Source organism: Tauraco erythrolophus, chromosome 12 (genome assembly GCF_009769465.1).
Source record: "Tauraco erythrolophus isolate bTauEry1 chromosome 12, bTauEry1.pri, whole genome shotgun sequence".
Lineage (NCBI taxonomy): Eukaryota > Metazoa > Chordata > Aves > Musophagiformes > Musophagidae > Tauraco > Tauraco erythrolophus.
The window spans coordinates 16,748,011-16,772,643 of NC_141476.1; the positions used below are offsets into that span (position 1 = coordinate 16,748,011).

At 47.1% G+C, this 24,633-nt stretch overlaps 1 protein-coding gene across 4 annotated transcripts; it reads right to left on the bottom strand.

Moving 5' to 3' along the window:
• Positions 1-5,521: 5,521 nt before the first annotated feature.
• ALAS1 (5'-aminolevulinate synthase 1) lies at positions 5,522-12,720 on the bottom strand. 4 transcript variants are annotated; one of them, XM_086619092.1, is made up of 10 exons: positions 12,522-12,720; positions 11,594-11,800; positions 10,478-10,627; positions 10,178-10,400; positions 9,519-9,703; positions 8,715-8,894; positions 8,344-8,508; positions 7,016-7,284; positions 6,367-6,529; positions 5,522-5,809 (listed from the first exon to the last, which is right to left on the bottom strand). In XM_086619092.1, exons 1-10 carry the CDS (start codon positions 12,718-12,720, stop codon positions 5,649-5,651), a joined length of 1,902 nt encoding a protein of 633 aa, XP_086475218.1. In that variant the 3' UTR covers positions 5,522-5,648. The 4 variants fall into 4 exon arrangements, with proteins under 4 accessions (XP_086475218.1, XP_086475217.1, XP_086475216.1 ...); XM_086619091.1 differs by having other exon boundaries at positions 10,478-10,633; XM_086619090.1 differs by having other exon boundaries at positions 10,478-10,633; positions 12,519-12,720.
• Between the last annotated feature and the right edge of the window lie 11,913 nt (positions 12,721-24,633).

Sequence of the window (24,633 nt, forward strand, 5' to 3'; positions counted from 1 at the left end):
GCAGAGCACCAACCATCCTGTGTGCCACATTCCCTTTGGGAAGCAGGTTACAAAGCCAACGCCAGCTCAACACCGAGCAATTCTCAGGGTGATTAAAGCTGTTACAAACCCAGCTGCTGCCGCCTGACCCCGCACCCCTACAGCCAGCATACGCGCAAGGGTTCATGCAACCATCAGTCCCTCTCCTTCTTTTTTAAGTTTTGAGCTAAAAAAATCTCCTCTGCTGTGTACCAACAGCTCCGGGGTCTGGGACAATGCTTGGGAAACCTGGGTTTGGTCATCAGCCTCCGGTGCCACCCTGGGGCACGTGTGCCAGAGGACAAGGCCACCACAGCAGCATTTGCTCAGGCAGGGAGGGAGCAGCAGGGCACAGCCGGCTTCACAGAGAGGCGGCGGGTGGATACGGCTGAGCATCCCCACAGCCAGCCCTCGTGCTCCATTTTGTTTAGGATTTTTAGGATTCATGGGCTGCACGGCAAAGAAGTCGCAGGGGAAAGGACGGGACTGGGGTGCTTTTCCCTATGGAACTCAGCACAGGAGCTCCTTTGGGTTCTGCTCCACCTGAAAGCTGAAGCGGAGCAGCTGCAAAGGAGTTACACCTGGTTGTGAGTCAAATGTGTGAATTGAAAGAGCCACCCAGCATCTGGGCTGGGAAGCCACAGGTGCCTGGAGGGTGGGGAGCTGAGCCCTCGCCCTCTCAAGAGCCCTGAGCTCTGGCCGGAGCCCAGTTTGGGAGATGGCAGGAAGGAGGGGGTAGGAGCAGTGAGGAGCGAAAGGATATTTGCCCAAAGGGGTAAGTACCTCCAGGATCAGCTTCCCCAGGACCATGCAAGCCTGTGGAGGGGTGTGGGGTGGAGAGGAGGGAGCCCAACAAACCTAGATGAGGGTTCGGGATCAGGCTGGAAGCTGGCTGGGGCATGGAGCATCCTAAATAACCAGGAGTCAAGTGGCTCTGGGCCCGGGGCTACCCTTGTGTTAGGCTTCAGTATCTTGTGCCAGGACCAGCTGCAGCCCAGCTGGTGTCTCCCAGATCTGTCTCCCTGGATGAGAATGATTTACATGCCCAAATTACAGCAGTTTGCAGCAAGTCCCCACCAGCATCCCCCACCCAAGCTGCTGGCAGCAGGGCAGGGGACCCGTTTGCCATCCAATTTGTAACAAGCTGCCTGCTGCTCTTCCCTAGGGAGCAGCAAGGGTGGATATTGCCCCCTTTCTTTCCTCGCTGCACCCCACCCTGTGTCTGCCAAAACCTGGGATTTTCTGTGCCAATGCAGCTGAACCAGGCAGTCAAGGGGGGCTTCTGTGCTGGGGCTGGTGGGACCCCTGTGCAGGATGGGGAGTGGGATGTTTGCAGACCCTCACTGGGATGGAGAACCAGGGGAATGGATCTTCCTGGAGGAGGAGGTTCCCTTGGGAAGGTGGCTTCTCCCCACCCTGTAAAGCACAGCACCTCCCTGGGAAGCAGCAGCAGCTTAGGCTCTGCTGGGGGTCAGGGAGAAGCCCGAGCAGTGGGGTGAGTTGCCATCTTCTGCTCTGTGTGATGGATCTGGGAGAAGGGCAGGGCTCAAGATCTCTGACCCCTTGGATGTTTTCCTCTATGAACAGCCTGTTTCTGCCTAAAACACCCTGTCTGTCCTATTGCCATCTGTCCCTCCAGGCAGGGGTATGAGTAGTTCCCAATATTTAAGGCTTAGCTAATGTTATGTTACCTAAAAGCAAGTGTTGGTTCAAGGCATAATCCCAGGCTGCTGTGTAGGGAGGTGACCCATCTGAACACAAGAAAAGCCAGAGATTTGGACCCATGATGCGGTTATTTGGTTGTGGTGCAGGTATTGAGAGTGAGAGCTGCTGTGTGCATTCATCGGAGCCTGTGAGAGGTGGTGGGTCCTGTGGGGAACAAAAGTTCAGCTGGATTTTTAAGAGGAGTAAAGCATGGGTTTGCTTTCCAGGAGCAGGAGGGGAAAGGTTTTTCGGAGGCTGAACACACCCTGGGAGAAGTGCACGTGGTGAGTCACCAGCATGGGCTCTCAAATACCCATTACCAGGCAAAAGCCCCTTCCCTGAGCTGCAGATATTGGGGAGCTCATGGGGCTTTTAAAGTCCTGGTGTGGCGGGCAGAGATGGGCTGCATGGTCCTTTCTGTGCTGGTGGTAAAACTCTGGCAAATGTGGGTGCTGAGAGACCGAGCAGGGGCTGAGGGGCCACAGTGCGAGAGATGTGCCCAAAAATAAACGGGTGTGAGGCACCAGCGGTACACGAGCTGTGACTCTAGTGGCGTTAATAACGCTCCTATTGTTATTATAATTATTGCTGGCTAGGAAACAGCACGGAGTTACAGGCTGAAAGCCGCAGCGTAGGCACTGGGAATGGTTTTCAGGGCATTTATTTCCCCACAGGGGTGTGTTTCAGCAAGGGGCAGCTGGGGCTGGACGTGGTGATCCAACGCCGTGTGGAGCGGTGGGAGTGCACAGCCGCGCAGCGCAACAGCAGCCCCTCTCCCTATCCCGCAGCAAATTCTGCCTGTGGGAGAGGCTGGCCCCAGCCTGACAGGCTATTTTCAGTCCAGTTCCCTAAAGAAATGAAGGCCATGAGCTCATGATGCTGGTTTCCTCCTTCCGGGCTGAACTCACAGGTTGTATCCCACCACCTACAGCATGCAGCAAGGGGCTTGGTGGAAAACCAAGGCTCCCAAAAGCTTCTTGAACATTAGCAGCTCTGCTAATTAGCAGTCTCTGCCCAGTGGGAATGTGCTGCGGACAGGAGAGGATAAGGGAGCCAGGAGGTGGAAGACACCACAGCCTGCCTAGCCTGGCACCCGGTCCTGGCCGCGGTAGGAAGAGCCCAGTCCTGCTGCCTCCTCCCAGTGATGGGGAACAGCTGCTCCTGTTCGCACTCGGGATGTTTTCACGGCCCCTGTGCTGCCTGGGGTTTCCCTGTTGTATAAATACGTTGAGAAATGGAGGAGGGTATGAGTGGAGGGCTACGCAAGGTTAAACTAGATGAATGATTTTTGTCCCAGGCAAATGAATATTTCATCTATGAAATGTCATCTATTTCATGTCATCTATGAAATGTCAGCAGAGGCTTTACAGCTGTGTCCTTGCTTGCTTACTCTGCCACTGCTAGGGACCATTTGTCTCGGGCTTTAAACATCTTTTACCTATTACTTCCACTATTATTTTCCAGAAACCAAACTAAAGCTTACATAACCATCCCTAGTTATGCAACCCACCATTCAAGTTTTGTTTGCTGGGAAACAATGTGTGTTTGGTTCTTTTTGTTCTTTTTCCTTTTCATCAGGGAGAACGTATCCTTTCTATGTGTCATTGGAGTTGTCTTTTTTTTTGCAGTTAAGTGATGGACTTCTGCTGGCCTCTTACTGCGCACTGGTTCTGCTTTCACACCCTTGTCTGCCAGCACCAGAACTTAAGGTAACTTCTCACATCTGATGTTAATGGGTGTGGAGGTACCGATTGGCACGTGCCAGGGTTAGCTGTGCTCCTGGCACTTCAGATGTTGCTACCTTTGAATGTTAGGATTTGGTTCTCTCCTGCAACTAATTTGGAATAATGTTTGAGATTTCCGATAGCTGGTATCCTTTCTGTGTCTTGTTTCTTCTCCTCTGCAGTATAGAGTGTAAAGTAGCCATAACAAAAACTAGAGGGAAGAAAATGGGCTTATTAACTGGTATGTAAACCGGGCCAATTCTGAACACTTTCAGTGAAGAAACTAGAAATGCAAATAACCTTGTACCATCAGATTGTGGCTGTGTATTAGTGAACACGTCATGTCTGTCCCCTGCCCCACATCAATTGCTTACTCCAGCAGTTCGGAATGGCCTCGAAGGCGTGTTAGGGATACTGTTCTAGGAGAGATTGATGTAGGATATGTGGCTTTTCACTCGGCATCTCAAATAAATGTAGTAACATAAACTAAAGGGTAACGAGAAAAGCTCTGTAATGGAGATGCATTCAGTCTTAGGCCACAAACCACTTGTGGCAAGGTGATGAAGTCAGGGTGTGGCACTGTATTTTCCCTTGAGCAGCACTGGTAACTTAAGTATCCTCATGAGTAAAACCAGGATAACGTCACAGCAAGTGAAAGTTAATTGACTTGAACAGCAAAGCGACTGCTTGCGTCTACGATAGTCTCTGGTGGTGGGTTTGAACATGCCAGTTCATCAGCTGCCTTGTTCAGCAACAGAGATGAATTACTATGTCAATGCTATAGCCCGATGGTGGGTAGTTTCCTTCCTCCTGCAGAACACCTGCACGTGACAGAGGCAGCAATCACTTGCCTGGCTGGAAAGTGGCTTTTAAAAAGCTAGCTTGATTTCTTGGGAAGTCAAATATTTTGCTAGGAATTCTTCTGAGAACAGTAGTGTGCTTCAGTACATGCTTAAATGATCAGCAACTTCCAAGTGATGGAGCTGATGATTTTGCTCTAACTTGGGCTTCTCTCTCCCCACTATGTGGCTACTTGCAATGTTATAACAGATCCCTCATGGGAGCTTTGCAGCACACCTGTGAGCTGAACAGCCAGTGGCAGTGCCAGGATGTTGGCTTGTTACACCCAGAAAACAAGAGTACCTGGACAGGACAGAGTAGCTGTTTCATGACTGGGAGAAGCTAGACTGTAGCCGTCATTGGACATGCCTGTACACGAAGGAAGGAGTTGAGTGCTTTGCTCTAGACTTCATGCCAACATTGACCTCTGAGTGCACGTGTACACCTACAAAATTACTTCCCCCTGTTCAAAGCACGCCCTTGCTATTTACAAAAGCATTAAATAGCATGGCACTTAGGCAACAGGCCTAAGTTTCCAGAGGGGTTGCAAAAGCAGCACTGATATTCTCTTACAATGACTTCTGTCAGACACTTGAGTTATTAGATTGCTTACGGATAAGCAGCTTTTACCCTGTTTTTAGTCTAGCTCTGAGTGCACTGAAGAGCAGAGCAGGCAGACTTGAAGAGACACAACAGCCAGACACAACTCCCATCTACCATCTGTAGTGGTAAACGTGCCCTCCTTGCCCAGCCACTACACCACTGTTGTTTTCTAACTGTCAAGCAGTCATAAAATACCATTTTTTAAGTCCCATTAGCACTTTTTTCCCCTCTTAATAGCAAGCACCATGCTGCACATGAAGAGAACACTTGTACACAACATTACAAAGGAAGGACAGGGCAGTAGAGGGAGACAGCATCTCTTCAGCAGTATACTCTTGCTGAAGTTTTAGTGTGGATGTCATACCACATCTGCATGTTTTCAGGCGTTCATGAGGAGCTATAAATACCCATTCTCTCTTTTTCATAAGAAATAAACCCATCCCTTGTAGTACACCAGGAAACACTACTGAAGTTCTTCTGGTAGACACTCATTGAAGAGGCAGTACTTCAGAGGAAGGGCATTAAGCAGTAGATCACTGTTTTTATTCCATCAGATGCCCTTCCAACCACTGACACTTCAGTTCCACTTATGGAAGATTAAGTAAAGAAGCAAACAAAACCACAACTGGGCATAATGGCTCTAGAAATTTATTTTCAGAGCTTAGTGCTTCAACTATGATTAAAATGCTTATTAAGCAAATTAAAAATGCTACTGACTGGGTACTAGAGCTAGACAAGAATACAACTAACACTGTTTTTTCATGCACTGACAGATACTACTTTGCTCATGCCACTGAAGTAGGATCTTTCCCGTTCACTCATCACTTCAAGATGTAGAGGTCTTCTACAGAAGTTGCATTCAGCTGACGAATGTGGTTTCAGCTCCAGACCAACATCCTTCCATGTAGCCAGCAGTTTTTCTGTTATGACCAGAAAAGTTCAAAGATCACAGCTTAGAACAGTGGATTACTTTAGAGAAGCAGAAGTGTCAGCATTCCTATGAGGAGGGATAACAGGAATTCACTGTGACACAATTCACCTCTTGAGTGAGGTGACTGGGCTGCAAATGAGTCTCAGAAGAGGTAGTATGACGATAGCTGACAGGATCAAGAGGTACCTACTTTCCCTGGACAGATCCATGTCTAAGACAGGTTACCAGCTCAGCAGAGGAGAGCGGATTTCTTTGGATCCCATGTAACAAATGAGGATTGGTTTGGACACTGCATGAGCAGAGCCCCAGCAGAGGTGGCTGGGGCAGAACTGGCTCAGTACAGGATTGCTCTGGCCTTGCACACTCTGTCCTAGGCCACAGCACACTGGCCTTCAGTGCAGGTTAAGTGCAGGAGTATGCACTGTGTATGTTGCAGAAGTGGAGAGACACTGTCCAGCTAGTGACATCTAAAACTTAGGTATTTCCTAGTCTCATCTTTAGTACAAAGACTGCATAGACAACCCACTGATGCAAGAATCCACTCACCAAGAAAGTAATTCATCATCTGAGGGGTGTGGTGAGGTGTAGGGGCAATACGTAGCAGCTCTTCTCCACGGGCAACTGTGGGGTAGTTGATAGCCTGGACATAGATGCTGTGCTGGCTCATCAGCTTGTCACAGATATCTGTATTTTTAGCAGCATCTGCAACCTAAAGTTCAAAATTGTAAGTCAGAAGATCAACAAAATCATGCAAGGTGGCAGAACTGTCAGCCCAGCTTAGCTAGCCACAAGAATCAAACAGGGCTAGTTAGTCTTCCTTGTGCCACTGTAAGTAGCATATACATCAGAAAGAAGAGCTAAAAGCTTATGCCCAGAGGGTTCTGCAGCACAAGCACACCATTGCTGCCTAGCCAGGTAGCTGCTTATACCTGAACTCTTCTTTTTACTAGCTTGCCCCCAGTCTCCTTGCTTTCCGTACACCCGTAGATTGCATGTTTCACATGCTTCATCATTTCACTTCACAATGTTTGAAGCAGGCTGAGGTTAACTTAAGCCAGACTCCTAGCACATCACTGCTGAATACTAGGACAGGTTTGAACTGTGTGAATGTTAACTAATACCTTAAAGCGTAATGTGATCATGGACAGGAAAGCAGGAACCACAGTCCTGTGTTGACAATATCTTAAGTACTCACTCTTATTGGAATGATGTGACTGGGGCAGTGCACCACAGGAAGCCCTGCATCCATCAGCATCTGTCTCAGGAGCTTCACGTTGCGTTGGTGCTGGCGCCTCAGAACTTGCCCCTCTGCACTCTTCAGAGTTCGGACGGACTCTAGGGCACCAGCTAAGAGCATGGGTGGCAGGGACGTTGTGAAAATGAAGCCAGCAGCATATGAACGAACAGTGTCTATCAGAGAACTTGTACTGGAGATGTATCCTCCTACACAACCAAATGCTTTGCCTGAGGGGGAAAAAAAAAGGCAACCAAGCTTATTCCTTCCACCCATTAGAATGGCTTGAAGCATTACAGCCTTTCACTTGAAGGAATGAATTATTTTGACTACATACTTCACGTAGTCATGGCAGGCAGCAATTCCAGCCTCCCTCTGCTAATCTTGTATTTAGTCAGCATGTTACAGCTTTGTTTTTAAGCCAACCCTGGTAACACGGATCTAGTTATTACACAGCAAGGACAGTTCAAGACTCTCAAATACTCAAGTTTTGATTTTGGAGAAGACCTTATAAGCCAAAGCATCAAGCACATACTTCAACAGTGACCCCAAGAGTCAACACTAAGTCTCTCAGCAGATTTAAATTAATCTGTTCCAGAGATGCTAGAAATAGCCTGTGCTCCTAAGGAGCACACAAGGTTGTTACTGTGATTGTGCGGTTGATACCAACCACCCTTTCCAAATGCTCAGGTACCAGAACAGAGCCACAGATAGAACTAGGGCTTCTGGAGAATGCTGCTGTTTCTGTTAGCCCAAGGTTGTAAGTTTCAAAGCCATGAACATTCCTAGTAAGTTTTATTTACGTTTTTGAAGCTATTTAAACAACTTCCCAATTTGCAGCAGTACTTACTCCTAAGCCTCTGTTCTATTCAGATAATAGCAGTTGCTTCAGTTCTTGCCAAATCTCTTTACATAAGTCCCCATCTCAGGTTTCTAGATTAGAACACTCCATTTCACATAAAAGTAGTAAGTACTACTAAATATAGTGTACTACCCTACTAGCATTCTCACCTGAATTTATTCTTGTGTTGTATAATATGCCACTGGAGAACTTTTTGCAAGCTTGTTTAAAGAAAAAAATCCACAGTGCTACCTTAACTGATTTGCAAGACAGCATAAGTAGCTTAACACAAGCTTTTCAAACTGTGGGACATACTTAAATCACTTGGGCTTTTTGAAAAATCCTGGCCTGTAACAGCCCTTAGCAAGTTCATGTGAATAGACTGATTTTGAGTTAACCCACTTAATTTTGCTGCCTTAGCCTCTGTGAAGTGCCAGGCTGTGCATACCAAGCGTTCCAGAGATGATGTCCATCTTGTGCATGATTCCATCCCGGTCTCCTATACCACCACCTTGAGCTCCATACAGCCCCACAGCATGAACTTCATCCACAAAAGTGATTGCCCCGTGCTCGTGGGCCACATCACACAGCTCTTCCAGAGGACACACCGCACCTAGGAACCAACGCAGTGACTGACAGTTTAGGACTCCTTGAACTCAGCTTAGATAAATATCAGAAGTACCTCCGAACACAAGGCATTTCAGAAGCCTATTCTTCATGTAAGTTCTTACAACACTGTACGCTCTTTAGGCTTAAGATACAGATGATTTGAGTGCTAATTGCACTGGAAGGAGAGAGAAGGGTTTGATGTCAACTTACCATCCATTGAGTGAACAGTTTCAAATGCAACAATTTTAGGGGTAGATGGATCAGAGTTCTTCAATAGTTCTCGAAGATGGTTGACATCATTATGGCGAAATATGTGTTTTGGCACCCTGCTGTTTCGGATCCCCTGGATCATGGAGGCATGGTTTCCAGAATCAGAGTAGATCTCACAGCCTGAGGAAACAGCCCAGATACACTTTAAGTACAGAAAGTATTAACTGATTCCCAGCACTGCTTTATGTATGGGAATTGTTCAAGCAGCAAGGGTAGCATGTTCTAGAAAGTAATGCTCTTGCTCAAAAGAGCAAGTTACAGATCATGAAGCAAGAATATTCAAGGCTTATTTTAGGTATTTAAACTAACACAAACTTGAGCCTAATGAAATACAGAAGGTTATTTTCCAAGTCCTTAATATTTTTTATCAAACTCTCTTAACTTCAGAAATTAAAACAAACCTGTCCTGAACTACAGAGGAGGCATAAAAAGAGATAAGTTCACACCCACAGATAGGAGGGCACTAAATTCCTGCCATCTCATTTTCAGGTTGAATTTCAATGCAAGAACAGGAAACTGCTTTTTTGTCCAATGCCTTCTGCAGTTTCTAGCTCCTAGACAGTCTCATTAGGCTGCTACAATGATTTGCACAAGTTGAACATAATTTGGTGTTCAGAAAAAAATATACTTTACTGATTGAGTAGGATGAATCTTCAGTTTGGATACGCATTTGTAAAGTGTACTCCCAACTGCTTAGGGTTGTGGTTTTTTGTGGTAAATAGTGCGTGCAGTTTGAGATCTCACCTGGCAGCATTTTAGCTAGGGTGAAGAGAGTGGAGTCATTGGCCACAAAGCAAGATGAGAACAACAGTGCTGCATCTTTTCCATGAAGATCAGCTAGTTCTTTTTCCAAATCGACATGAAATTTACTTGTTCCTGAAATATTTCTAGTGCCTCCTGCTCCAGCACCATGTTGTTTCAGTGTATCTCTAGAGAGGGCCCAAAGAGAGGCATTAGCATTACTGTTGAACACATAGGTGAATAAAGGATCATTGTCAAAAAGATTTTAGTGCATAATCGGTGTTGTTCTAAAAAGGAACCGGCTGCAAAAAGCAGCTGTTAGGTTTAAGGTCTTTGAACAACCTGCACAACTTGGGAAACTGATAAGCTAAGAAACCCGTTACCAAGCGCAGCTCCAAAGTACCATCTGGTAACATCTAGGGACTGTTGAGGAAAATCCAAGGAGCAGGGTTGGTGACTGACATGTATACCACAGCCCTGGAGCTGAGTAAGTTACCTACTCCAGCTCATGAGAAGAGCGTACGCTTAATTACAACAAGAATACTACCAGAAGCAGCTTGCATAGCACAGTATAGAAAGCAATTCTTCAAAAGCCTTCCCACAAAAGCTTCTGCAGGGCATTATAGCTTGAAACTGCCTCTTAAGAATACAGCATTACTCACATAACTGCTCCACACACTCGAGGGTGACGACTCATGCCCAGGTAGTCATTGCTGCACCAGACAGACACCTCTTTCTTGGTGATCAGGGAATCAGTGTAGTCATCTGCCATGGGAAAGATATGTGCCTTTCGGTTCACTGTTTTGAATACTCGGTAGGTGTGATCCTTCTTCTTTTCATCTATCTTCTTCTCAAAGAACTGATCGTACTGGAAGGTGGATACAGCTGAAACGAGACGGAAACTTAAGCACACAGGAAATAATCTCAGGAGACCTGTGGAGGTTTTTGCCAGACAAACTTACATTTTGGCAAGTTATCCTGGAGCAGATGAGAGACGCTTTCTGGTCTTTGCTTCAGCACAATATCCTTAAACTTCTTGAGCAAGCCACTCTGCTCTTCTCCCTCAGTCTCAATGTTCCTTACTGTGGAAGTAGTTGGTATTTTAGCAAATTCTGTACCTACAGACATTATAATAAATTCCAGTGAGCTTAATTGGTTTGAAACAAAATGAAGTAAGCCAAGTTCAGCAAAGCAAACATTTTAAGTAACTGTAACTCTTAATTCTTTAGGAAGCAGGTGCCTGAATCCATGTGCCCCTGTTAGGATCAACTATTTTATTTGCTTACAATTTTGCATTGTATGAGACAAAAGGAAAACCTTGCCAATCAACAATAATACAACCTGTAATTTCCTTACAACACATTTGGTTCATCATGACTCAGAAAACCACTCTACAGCTATAGCATTTATTTGAAAGAGTTGGTACACACCTAATCAAAGGCAGAGCTCTAGACCTGTTTCCTTTTCATTCCTAGTGTTTTGTTCAGTTAGCACGTTTTTTTTTAAAACTATGCCACAGAAAACAAAGAAGTAAAACAAACTTCCTGAGACAGACAGCAAGGCTTTACTGCTATTGGTGAAGAGTTCCTTCCTTTGAAGGACAGCCCTTCCGCATCAGGACTGCGAGCCAGCCAACACCCTTTCGTTCCATAAACTAAAAAAAAAGGTTTGCTTGCTTTGCAGCTTGGATTTGTGCTGGCACTTGCATAGTTCCTCAACTCACTTTTTTCTGTCTTTGGATATACCACCTTTGTCTATACCAGCACCCTGGTAAAGCTCTCTCCAGTCCCAAACATCCACTCTGGGTACAAGTCTAGTAACTCGATTCACACATTTGGAGCCAGGGTATCAAAACACGGCACACAGCATTCCCACAGCAAAATCACCCCAGGGAAACACTGCACAACATTGCAGGTATGCCATTAACACCTACACTCTCCAACAGCTTTTTATTGCAGTCTCCCATAATCCTACCCACGTAACTTAAGTGGTGGCTGTTAGACTGGCACGGTCTAGAGCAAGGTCAAGCACCAGAGGCCCTCAGAAGGAACCAATGCTTCAGCACACAAAATACATACCTTTCCTGTCCGCCTCCATTTCCTGCACATCCTCTTGGAGTTCTAAGCTGGCTTTGCAGAAAACATTACTGTTCTCATGATTCATCTGAGCTGCCAGGAATGGGCATTTGGTAGCAGAGCTCTGGTTAGCACCAGCAGGTGGGTGGCCAGTAGGTGGCTGGGGTCCATCGGTATTCTCTTGGGCCACTTCTTTGGCATTTTTGTCCTCTAAGGTGGGGACAGAGAAGGAAAAGCACTTCAGCTTCATCATTTTAATACATTGACTTCAGCTTTTCTATCCATTACCTTTGCAATTAATTTGGCACAAGCCATTCAGAACTATTTAACTTGAGCAATCACATTTTATTTATTCAAGCAGGAAAGCCCAGTAACACCCAAGGGGCACCTGATTTAAGCTGCTAGATGTAGCACTGCACCCTTCGAGGAAGAAAACACCTTCTGCCCTTCATCCTCACAGATTTTTCTTTCAAGGAGTCTGGCTGTTTTCAGCCACCAGTCCTTCCTTCGCTGCAAGCCTCAACTCTTTCCCCTGTGTGCCAGAGTAAGAATCCCCCACGGAATGTCACCGGGGGGGTGAAGAGCCGCTGGAGCGTGAGAAACCCCACCTCCGCGACCCAGGACCACAGATCCCCATCCAGAGCTCACCGCAGGACATCCTACCAGGTGCTTAATCACCACAGACACTTACAAAACTAAGCAACCCTTATCTCGAAGCTGCCCATTCCAGAAATTTCCTTCCAAAAGTGTCTGTATGTTTGTAGTTTGGTGTGGGTTTTTTTTTCTGAAGGGAAACTGCCTGTTCCTGGGACAGCTTCCCGCTGCGGTCCCCCTGACCCGGCCCAGGGACCCGCTGCCCACCCTCAGAGAGGCCCGGCTCCTGAGGGGCAGCCTCGGGCCCCTCCACCACCCCCCCCACCCTACTCACCGCGGCGGGCGGCGGGGGTCTCCTCCTCCGCCTGCTGCCCGCGGGCGGCGGACGTGGCGAGGGCGCGGGCGGCGGCGGGGGGCGCCGCCTCCATCATGCGGGGGCAATGCTGGGCATAGAGGATCAGGGAGGGCCCGGCCTTCTGCAGGAACGCCTGCGAGACGCGGGCCAGGAACGGGCAGCGCCGCACCACCGCTTCCATCCTCACCGACCGACGGGAGACCGGGCGTGACGTCCGCGCGCGCGCTGTTGGCGACCGCCAGCGGGAAGGGGCACACGAGTACCGGGCAGCGATCCCGTATCCAGCGCCGGCCGCCCCGCCGCTGCCTATATAGCCCTGCCGGCGCAGACGCGCTGCGGCCGCGCCGCCGCCACACGGCGCAGGCGCGGGCCGCACCGGGAGGAGCTGGAGGCGGTTCCGGGCGGCTCCCGCGGGGACCGGGGGGTTGTCGGGTGGCGCCGGAGCGGGTCTTGGGCGGCTCATGGGCCGCCGTGAGGAGATGGAGGGGCCGCCGGGGGCCGTGAGAGGCCGGAAGGGGCTCTGGGGACTTCGTGAGGGGATGGGAGCGGTGTGAGGGTACGGAGCGGGTCTGGGCGGCTCCCGGGGCGTCGTGAGGGCGCGGAGGGGCCCGAGGAGCTGCCGGGGGTGTGCGTGAGGGACGGAGCGGGCAGGCGGCGCGCAGCGGGGACGTGGCGCGCACGGGAAGCAGAGGCGGGCGGTTGTCCTGCTCTGGGTTTCCCCGCAGCCCCCGGCTCTGCAGCGCCTGTTTCCCAGAAGTGTTGGAGTTCCTTACCCCAAGGACAGTAGATTTAGGGGCCCCTCGTGTGCCCGTTCGTTGGAAAACACGAGCTCTGACTCAGCTGAGTGGGGAAACCCAGCGCTGCTCAAACACGTCCCATGTTTTCTTCGTAAATGCGCACCTCTGGCCCCCTGTGGGTCCTGGGACAGGGACTCGGAAAGCAGTGAGTAGTCTCGGTGGTGGTGGTGGGATCCTGAACCCCTCTCACTTCGCTTACACCTGGCATGAGCCTTAACAGTTGCTCTATCAGTGATGCTCAGACTTCCACCACTGTGTTTTTGCAGCGTGGTGCCATGGCCCAGGTTTTGAAGATAACTAAGACTCTTGTGAGCACGACAGCAGCAAGTAAAGTTGAATCCTGCATCCTCTGGTTTGCAATGTATGTTGAAGTCTATTTGTTTAAAATAGTACTTACGGGTGGATAATGGTAAAAGGAGCTCTCCTTATATCTGGCTATCCAAGCTGCAGTAGTACGAGTTCCTGTAAGCGTATGCTAACTGCTGAAGTGTGGAAAGAATGGAGAAGAAAGATGATGATGCGTTTTTTCCCTCATCTTGCGAAACAACAATTTCACAGAAGACAGGATTTGGGCAGAGTGCCGCCTCTTTTGGCCTTGCGTCCCTCAGCCACCTGAGAGCTGGCTCGGGCGTTTTGAGGCAAGAGTGGGTTTTGTAACAGGTAGAGTTTTGAGGAGAGCTCTTTTAAAGCTCTTACTTGACTGGTATTTCGCGTGTTGTCACGTTATGTAGTTGCTAGAAGGCGCTCGTAGTAGAGCGATTATGGAAATACAAAACCTACATAGAACTGAGGCTGCTGAGCTCAAGTTTGGATACAAAAGGCACTCAGAAAGTATTGGTGAGTGCTTACATGTTCCAAATTAATCTTTAGATAACTCCTCTATTGGAGGGCACGGGGAAGACCAGCAGGAAGGATATTTGCCTGACCCTCCTCTCTTAATTATTGACTCACTTTGAGGATGCTGGCTGCAGTATGTAAACTTTGTGACCTGAGTAAGTAGATCAAGAGGAAGGCAACCTTTAACTGCAGTCAGACAGCAGACTTGCTGTCAACTCCAGCATGTTACTAAGCTCTGAGGTAGGAAACAGGACAGAGTTCTGTCCTTGCATACACCTTGCGGGGCCCTGAAAAAAGTAGATAGGGCTTTACAAAGCAGGGCGTGGGATTTGGGTCTTAGTAGGGCTAGTGGTTTTTTAAACACAGTTGGCTTCTTGCTCGTTAGGAATTTAAGATAAGATTGTTTAAGAAGTCCCAATGCTTAATAAATCTTAGACAATATAACTTGTTATTCCAGCAATGTAACGCAAGTGTTCCCATTAAGAAACAGCCTTTGATCAGTGAGCATCAGCGGGCAGTTATGATAGCAAGAGCCTTGGTCATTTGGTAATACCAGGTCAGTGCTTCAAGTTATTCAGATTGCTCATGAAAAGTGCTCTGTTTTCACAACTGGCTTTCAGTTACTGTTACACGTCCCAAATACTTACATTTTACAAAATATAATAGTTAGCACTGAAGTTTAAAGATACCTGATCTGTGTTTCAGATTATTGCTTTTCCCGTTCCCCTGACCATCAACATTTGACTCCCTACCCTGAAGCTTTGTATCACATCCATTACTTTAAAAAATGAGGGAACACCACAACATTGTGCCACGTAGATACCTGACGAGTGTCCTTAGAGCACAGAATTAATGTGTCTGAACCTAAGGGATCACCCAGTGCTCCTTGGATTAATTTCAGTCTTAACAACAGAAATCAAGTCCCATATGCTTGATTTATAGTATTTTCCCTTCTTCTCCTATTCTTCCCTTATTGATTGACCATGCTACTTAAGAGGGACAGAGGGAATACATGTTTTGTTTTAAGAGGCACCGGAGAAAGGCGTTGTGCAAATATGCTGGCAGAGTACTGCAACAGGCTGCAGAGCTCATCTGCATGGACACCTGCCACAGCAGGTTCAATCCCACAAAAATCTGATAAATCCTTCTTTATCCTGATAATCTTAACAGCAGCATCTTACCATGTTGCAAGGTTGAGGGATGAAGTATGTTAGTCTGCTCTGTTGCTGGAATTCAGAAACTCGTGGTTTTGTGTTCAAAAGTGTGTGTGAAGTCTGAAGAGCATCTGCTTCTTACGCAAACATCGTTCAAGGCTGGCAGCTGAGACACGTTGACCTCGGCTATGATACGGAGATCTCCAAGTGGAGCAGAACTCTCAGCTTTCCTGTCAGAGTTCCCTACAATCTGTGCAGTTTATCAGACCCCACAATAACGCTTCTTTAGAGCTTGATTTTAGTGAATTTGTTTAACCTTGTACATGACAGGAGTTGGGCAGAGCTGAATAGCAATGGAATGACATTAACTTGACCCTCGTCTTGGAGAGCTGCCGAAGGAACATGTCCTTGTCAGTGCGCAGAGATGACTGAGCTCTGGGACCAGCAGAGCGGGGAAAAGTCAGGGCAAAAGAGTGTTTCTCAACTGCTCTGCCAGTTCGCTCCCTTTGAAAATACTGCCAGAGCTTACATGTTGAAGGTGAAGTAAATACTAATAAAGCTGCCAGTAATTAAAATTTCTTACGGCTTCAGTGGATTAATTAAATGGTGTTTAAAGGTGTTAATTGTAGCGATGTATTACCATCATCTTAACAGGGCTCAGGAGAAGATAGCCTGAACTGCCATGCAAGTGCTGTTTGCCACGTGCCAAAGGAGGACTTCAGGCTGTGACAAGGGACAGTACCTTGGCAGCGTGACAGGGAACAGGGAGCCCATCCTAATAGAGAGAGCACAGGCTTTCGTAGCCCGTCTGGAGAGAGACAGCAGGTACGGTGGGCAGGGGAGAAGCAATGACTGCCTGTGAATATGGACGGGGCAGAGTAGCATGTAATAAAGAAGGAAAATAGTTTAAGCTGAGGGAATATCTTTGGTTCAAGAACAAATTTATTCAGCTGGCCATGTTGAAGTTTAAGTTGGAAGGTGGGTAGTTCCAGTCTGTAACTGTGTTTTGGAGCAGTCTTTGGAGCTGGTACCTGAGATGCTGAGCACCAGATGGATTTGGCAGAGAAGGCTTGATCTGCCTGAAAGGTCCATCTGATGCAGGGGAAGGGAAGACTCTCAGCTACCCTGAGAGCCTCTGCTGATTTTTTTTAAAGCCCATTCCATTCTGATGATTTGTCCATTTCTTTGCTAAGTAAGTTGCCAGAGGGAAAAAAAGGTTAAATTCCAGTAGTTTGTGAGGTGGATGAGAAGCCATAGAAAGTGCTTCCCCATGTAGAAATTGAAATGGGGGAAGAAAACCCTCTGCCACAGAGTCGAGTTGGTTTTCTGCAGATATCTATGAAGAGCTGCTGCTGAAGATGGTCTCTCCACATTACCAGTTTACCACATAGGTGTAAGTGGTAATGTTACCTTACATGCAGGTGTAAGTTACCTTCAGTACTTCCCTCCCATAACTCTTCTCTCAAGCACATTTTTCCCAATATTCCTGGAAATAGAACTTGATTCACAGGTTTGTAGCCTTCATCCGGCCTCACATCTGTCAGTGGTTAGCTCCTTTCATGGAATTTTAATGAATTTTCTTCTTTTAAGAGAACATTTAGATACTTCAGCAGAAAAGCAAGAATCAAAGCCCCTCTGCACTCAGTCTGTCCAAATGAAAGGGTGTAACTGTACCATTAGCAACATTTAATCCCTTTTGCCCGCTTTTGAAGCCAGAGCTGTGCATATTCCTCATTTTTTCCCACCCAGTCAGTGTCACAAGAGGGTGAGCCGGAAAAACAATTCCCTCTCCCCAGGCACAAGCCACTGTCTATATTGAGATCTGAATTTTCCAAGGGAGTGGATGTGATCCTGACATCTGGATTTAATCCAGACTCAGATTCCAGGCTTAGATCTGAGAACTTCCACCTCCGGTTCTGAGACCAGCAGTTTTTAGAGAGGACTTGGTTTACCTTTTAAGGCAAAATTCGAGGGTTGTGATAGTAGCTGCATAGTGAAAATTCTTCTCATGCTGAATTTCTTTAGCAGATATTTCTCATTTGGATCCAGTGTCTTCTTTACCTGACAGAACAGGGAATCTCATTTCTTTATAGGACCTTCTAATTGATGGATAATTTGACCAAGCTGGAAGAGCTGCTGAATGCTGAGGCACGTGCGACCTGTTGCAGAGTGACTGAGCAGCACCCCTGTTTCACAGACGCAGGCCAGGCAAGCTTCTTACCCCATCTCATACAGACAAGCGCCAAGTTTTTCTTCCCAATGCAATGGATATCTTTTAAAATTCATGAACTGCTGGTGGGTCCTCACAAGGGTGTTGGGTCAGGACATTTTTGCCCATCTGCTGGGCCCCAGGTGCTGCCCATTGATGCAGAGGAGTTTGGTCCCTTGGCAAAGTCCCATTACAGGGGTATGACTCATGCTCAGCTGGGACAGCAGAAGCTGTTGCTGCACTCATACGAGGTACCCTGCCCTTCTGCTGAAGGGCGCTGCTCCCACACCAAGGCTGCTGCAGTCTACAGCCCATCTGATTAACACATCCAGCAATGGTTTATCTTAATTGCAAAATATCTCCCTGACATCCCTCCAGTTGCTTCAGATATAGAAAATCACACAATAGTCCTTATTTCGCCTTCCGTCCTTGAGTTTGTCTTGCTTTGTGCAGCACACGGCAGGAAATGATACACAAATCCTTCCAGCTACTGTGAGCTTTGCCATGCTTGCAGTGATTTGCATTCACACTCTTGTTTGCTCCTCTCTCACAGTTATCCTCCTCCTCTCAGAAATTCTGATCCAGTAGGCTCCAACCAGTATGTTTTTAGTTAGGATTATTGCTGGGCTTCAGCCTGTCATTTTTCTTGCATATCTCAGCCCTCATTTATCCTCATTAGCTACTCGGGCAAAGATACCACCTTCTACATCCAGTTTAGGAGCTTGAACTCTCTATGTGGTCAGCAGAGAGCAGAAGCACCTTAGAAAAAGTGAATCTGAGTGTTTCCTGTATGAAGGTGTGAGAGGGTGGAGAAAGGACTTAGCTCTGAAGTCAGAGATCTCTGTAGCTCTCTCTAACGAGTTTCTAGGAGTTAAGTAGATAGCCTTCTGCTCCTCCTCTCTGTATAGGAAGGACAGCTGACAGAGGGGAGAAAGAAATGGGTCTCCTCTTCATCTGAATTTAAATGCTCCAGGCCCAGAGAGACCCTCAAGTCATGTTTATATAGTAAAGCATTTTGCTACACCAGGTAGCTCTAGTGAGCTCATATCTGCGTTAGTGTGGGCATTGGCAGGAATGTGGAAATCAAGTAGAGGCAAGATTGTAAAAGTCCTTGAAAACAAAAGATGGACCCACAGCAGTGAAAAATGCTGTGTTGGAGCCTGTGGGCTGGCTCCTTTAAAGCAGTGTCAATGTTAGGACTTTTCTGCCAAGCCAGAAGATTTCTGGAAATCAAAGGTATACCTTATTCTCTCCCTCTCGCCCTGTAAGAATGTACTGGTTTTGGCTGGGATGGAGTTAATTTTCTTCATAGCAGCTTGTATGGAGTGATGCTTTGGATTTGTGATGAAAATAGTGTTGATAACCCAGGGATGTTTTAGTCACTGCTGAACAGTGCTTGCACAGTGTCAAAGGCTTTTCTGTTTCTCGCACTGCCCTGTCAGCAAGTAGGCTGGGGGTGCCCGAACAGCTGGGAGGGGACGACCGGGACTGACCAAGGGGTATCCCACACCGTATGTGACATCAAGCTCTGCAGTACAGTTGGGGTGGTGCAGCTTGGCTGGGGCTGCCGTTGCTCAGGGACTGGCTGGGCATTGGTCAGTTGGTGTTGACCAATTGTTTTCTTTTGCATCACTTTCTTTTCTTGGTTTTGGTGTTTTTTTTCCTCTTTTTGTTGTTTTTCCCTCTCTTTTAATTATTAAACCATCTTTATCTCAACCCACAAGTTTTTGCACTTTTATGCTTCTGATTCTCTCTCTCATCCTGCTGGGGAGGAATGAGCAAATGGCTGTGTGGGGATTAACTGCCTACCGAGGTTAAACTATGACAAAAAATCATCTCTCTGACTTGTGTACCTGTTGGGTGGGCCTGCCAAGGCAGTAGCATATTCAAGTGCCCTCACTCCTCCCCTGTCACCCCAGACTCACTTTGACATGGTAAGTTAAATCCTTTGTATAAATTGATGTAGTTTTGTTTGTCAAAATGGAGATTCTCTGACTAGACAGGATTTTAATCCATTTCCTGCAGATGTACATGCTACCTTTTTTTTTCCCCAGGTATAGTTAATACAAATAAGATTGCCTTTTCAGCCTGGAAATAGGGATAAAGGCATCTTGTGATGTCCTAATAGTCTCTAATTTCTTTTGGGTGGGTGAAAATGATGGGATTTCAAAAAGCTGTCACCTTAAAATGTCTATTGCAGGTAGAGTACACCTAAAAGCAAGGCTAGTTGTTGTGGTTTGTTTCAGCAAAGGCTTATTATTCTCTTTTGCATCCGGTATTTTAATTTCTTCTTCACGGATTTATGTTTCATTGAAGTAAGGAGAAGGAGAAGCATTTCAGAATGAAATGTCTGCTGATGACATAAGAAGGTGGGGGAAAATCCCCTTCCTGACTAGACCCAAGCTGAGAATTCCTGTGTGGGTGTTGTCCCATGAATGAGAACCCACTGAGGCAACAGGACTCTTCTGTAATCTGAGTGGCTTTTCTTCTTATCCCGCTATCCCATAGCATTAGATATTACTGGTCTTGAGACAGTCTTAAGAACTGTCTTGGAGAAAGCAAGCAATAAACAGAGGGAAGTGTAAAGCAGTTTTGATCTTTTATTGTTTCCATCAACGGTCAGGGAAGCCTTATAGTTAAAGAATTCGTTGTTATAGTTAATATTAGTTGCTGTAGTCTTATAGTCAATTAGAGTTAGCTCCTTGAAAGAAACAATCCAAATTGTTGAGAGGGAAATGGCCAAGCAGTAGAGCAGAAGGTTGCGACACACCTAAGTGGAGATGTTCCAGACATGAAAATAGCATGAAAACGTGTGGCAACAGAGGCTATGAAACATCACGGGGCCAAACCCACTCCCTGTGAGTGGGAGTAGAGTCTGTGTGACACCACAGCCTGTGCTGGAAGGATGAGCTACAGCCTGCTTGGTGTCCATCTCCTTCCTCTGCGAATCTTTCCATCTCCCAGTGTGTGTTGGTGTGTTCTGCCCATGGGGTTTGCTGTGCTATTTTGCAATAGCTGTTGTTGCTTAACCTTTGAGGTGCAAGATGTATTATTCCTCCTTATGCTCTAAAGATTATAAAGTTAGAGGGTGGTGATAAGGAATTAAAATGAGGAGAGTATCAGCAATGGGGAAGAAGGGGCCAGTGCTGAAATATTAAGGGAGGTAATTAGCACATCATATCTCCAAATCCGAACTTGGGAGCTGCAGACTAGAGAAACTGTGACGTATTCAGGTTATTGGAGTATATGAGGCTTCCATTCTGTGTTTGTCTTTGTACTGAACTCTTCAAAAAACTGGCAAGTGCTCTGCTTGCACTGTCTTACAAACAGCCTGAGTCACACAAACCTCTGAGCTCTGCTTTCAAGGCTCGTGGGCCGCTCTGCCTGCCAAGTAGCACAGGCAGTACCAGGAGGAGTGCAAGTGAGGACCAGCCAGGACAGCTGGCATGGGAGGTTTCTTTGGGTACCATGACCCCACTGGCAGCCTTTTCTGCATGTAGTTTATTTGACCTGATGGTTTTTCAGCTGCTTTGAACACCATTCCAAGATCTACAGGGCTAGAGGACTCAAAGGAGTGAGTTGTCTCTGAGTTGGTGTGCTGAGCAAGCCTAGTCTTGTTAAGTGTTGGCTTGGGGTGGTGGTAATGGTTGGAAAAGGATTAATGTGTTGTTCTTGTATCTCCAGGAGACATGGTAAAGAACGTGGAGTATCTAATCTCTTCTTTCAGGAGTCTCTTCACTTAATCAGGCAAGATGCGTGTGCTTTCTCTTGGAAACGCACAGTGCCCTAGCCCTGGGTGAAGCTGATTCTAGGGAATGTCCTAGAAAGAGATGGAAGTGCAGACATTGCGTAACTAAAAAGTTGAAAGGGATCAGCTGAGAAATTAAGCAAAAATACAAACCTGAGGTTAGGTCATTCTTTTTACGTGCCTGGTTTCTCCTGTTGAATTGATTGTTAGAGAAAACCAAGGGAGAGTAGAGGGTTATTGCCAGCTTAGCATTAGTGATGGATCATGTGATTGACTTGTGTGCTGTGGTTTTCTGTGGAACTCTGCTAATCTTATGGAGCTCTTATATACATTAGAAAATGTAGTCTCTTCAGACTTGTAGGTTCCAGCACTTTGCCCCAAAATTCCTGCAGCCATCCCACAAGGTCCTAGGAGAACTAGAGTGGACTTGTGGTGGTTTGGTTGGGGTTTTTTTGAGTGCTTCTGATCTTGATTTTTGAAGACTTTTAGTCTTGACAAGTCTTTGCGTCAAAGTTTAACTTGAAAAAGCAATTCAGAGTTCATGTTCTCAAAAAATTGCATCGTTTCCAGTCTGAAATTTGGTGATGTGTTAATTGGAAAAAAAAAATTCAATGTTAGGACAGGAGACCTCTCCTGAGACACCCTCCTTGTAGGGGATAAGGGATGATTAATCACATAGAAGGTACCAAGCCATATGAGAATGTGGTGTGGAGGGGTGGTGGCTCGATGTGGAGACGTAATTTGGGGTGAAGGGTAACTGATTCTCTCCAGCCTTCAGTAGCACCAGCAAACTTTCAGATAAACCCCACTGCACGAGGCTATTGCTAGGACATGAGGGTTTAAGCAGTGGCTGAACTGTTTCCTCAAAAGCCCTGATGATAGTTGTGTGTTTCTGTTGTTTGGCACTTTGAAGTCTGCGAATACAGCACAGCTGGCATGTGTTATTTCAGTATTTAACCAGTAGAGAGGTGGCTGGGTTGCCTTGCTGTGTTTTCCCCCAGCGCATTCACTACTGAAAGGTTAATTCTTCTGCCTTTGATGGAGCGTGTTGAGCAGTCTCTGTGTCTGAGTGGGTGTGAGGTAGGGCTCTTTTGTCAAGCTGCATTTTGTGAGGCAATGATGTCTTGGATGAAGCTGTTTTGGGGAGGGATGTCATGCTGGGCAATACACACTTACTAGGCCAGGCTCTAAGATGCAAGGCAGACATTCATCCTGTCCAACCTGCAGCAGGAATGAGACCCTGTAGTGGAGATTAGGGTACCTGGGAGGGGGGCAGCCACCACTTCAGCCACAAAACAGGAGCCAACAACTCTAATACGTGAACGTGTGCTCACCCTCTGGATCTTTGTGCTATCTAGTGCCGAAATCCAGAAGGATCTTCAGGGCTTGCGTAGCGCCTGGTCTTGTACTTTGGCTGGAGGAGGGAGAGAGGAGGCTGGTGCTTGGCACTGCAAACAAGTGTGCTGCTCTTTTGTGGGGGAGTGAAGGGGACAAGCTCTGGGTTCCCTCATGGGCCTTTGGGACCACGGATTGCTCCACGCTACTGTGCTCTCTGTTTTACTGTCTCAGAAAGGTGATGTGTTTGCTTCAGCATGGTTACCAAAACTGCGTGTCTCCACAGCAAAAACCCTGTCAAGATATATTTACCGTAAAGGACGATGAGATTTTGAGCAAGTAATTGAGCTTTAAAGCTCCAATTACAAGAACAAATAAACTAGAGCTGCTTCCTAAGCTTATGTTTTCATTGGAAGAAGTGATTTCAGTACATCCTTCCCGAAGTCCTTGCACTGTCTCTTGGGCTTGATAGCCAGTGACCTAGTTTTCATGGAGCGATCTCGCGGCGGTGCAGTCTCTCACTCAGCTGCACTTGGATGAGGGAGAACAGTGCACGTGTATGGTGATGGTGTGTATGTCTAGAGTTTGATTGCTCTGCTATTCAAAGCTTCCTTGGGTAGAAATACTGTTTTATGTTTACTTGGCAGCTCTTCTCCTTGCTACTTGTTCTGATTTAATTGTATGGAGTCATGTCTGTTCCCTGGCGTGCTGTCAGTTGTGCGTGTTGCTGAACACAATGCCTTTGGGGGTGGTAGTGAGCACAAGTGACATCTTAATAAGGGTCCCTGGAGACATGGCTTTAGTACTACGCTGCCCCCATCTCCCAACAATTGTCAGTTTAGGGCTTATTAGTCACACATCCCTCCTTTGAAAGAACTATTTTTAATGCTTCTGCTCTGTGCTGAGTCTTCAGAAGCCCTGTTAGATTTTGCTGTCTTTGCTGTGATGGTGGCTGCTTTTTAATTAATTGCTCAGGTAGCAGAAGCAAAACCCAATCAACATCATATCAGCTTATCTCCCTGTCACCAGTGGATTTACACAGATCAAGACATTCATAGGGATCATGTGTAAATGCAAAACGCAGCTAGCTCTAGAGGCCAGGGCAGACCACATACACCTCGACTGTTCTTGACTGTTCTCCCGGGTATCAGCCATCCATCCCCTTGTCTTCAGCTGCTCTGTGCCACCCCACTGACAGACAGGCTCTCTGCTGTCATGGTCAGGGACAGGCATTTCTGCCAAGTGAAGAACTTGGCCTTGCCAGCACATGACATCTCGTAACTTCAGCTGCAGTGTCAGGCCCTTTTCTCCTCTGGCCTTGGTGTCCCTTTGCAGCACTGGTGTCTCAGGGCTGTGACTGTGAGCCCAGCATGTTAATTTAACCCTCTGTGCAAGTTGAGGTATCACATGTGGAGAAGCTGGTATCTCTCAGCTTCTCCCAGAGGAGTTAGGAGAAGTGCCTCGGATAGCACACTCCAGCATAGAGGAGTGTGGGAGAGAAGAGCAGGGTTGTGGGTGAAGCGCAGTGCAGGGAGCAGGGGCTCCACTGCCCAGCAGGATTTGGTGTGGCTGGTGCTGGAGCCCCATGTCTGCCTGCCCCTGGGCTGTTTTCAATCCCGTCTCTCTCCTGTTAACATGTTTTATGTCAGTGTGGTTTGGGCAGTGGGTAGCGAACAGGCTCCGGCCTGCCATCACCTCCTTGGAGGAGATCAGGAGAGCCTAGTGCATCTGCTGGCTAAAAGCTTGGCAGAGAGCAGGCTGGGCAAAGCAGGTGCTGCTGCTGCACAGGATTTTGTCCCCAAATCTCTAGGGGCTAGGCTGGGGTCTGGCATTAACCCCTGGCCTGCTCCTGGGTTTAATGAGCTACCTTATCTGTCATGTTCCCCATGGCAGATGGGGTCTCTTCAGGATTAATTAAGGATCATAACTGTGACCTAGTTACCAGACTTGCACTATTGTTGCTGGAGCTCTCTGAGCCATCAGGCTGAGAGAGCTTTTCACCCTTATCTGCTCT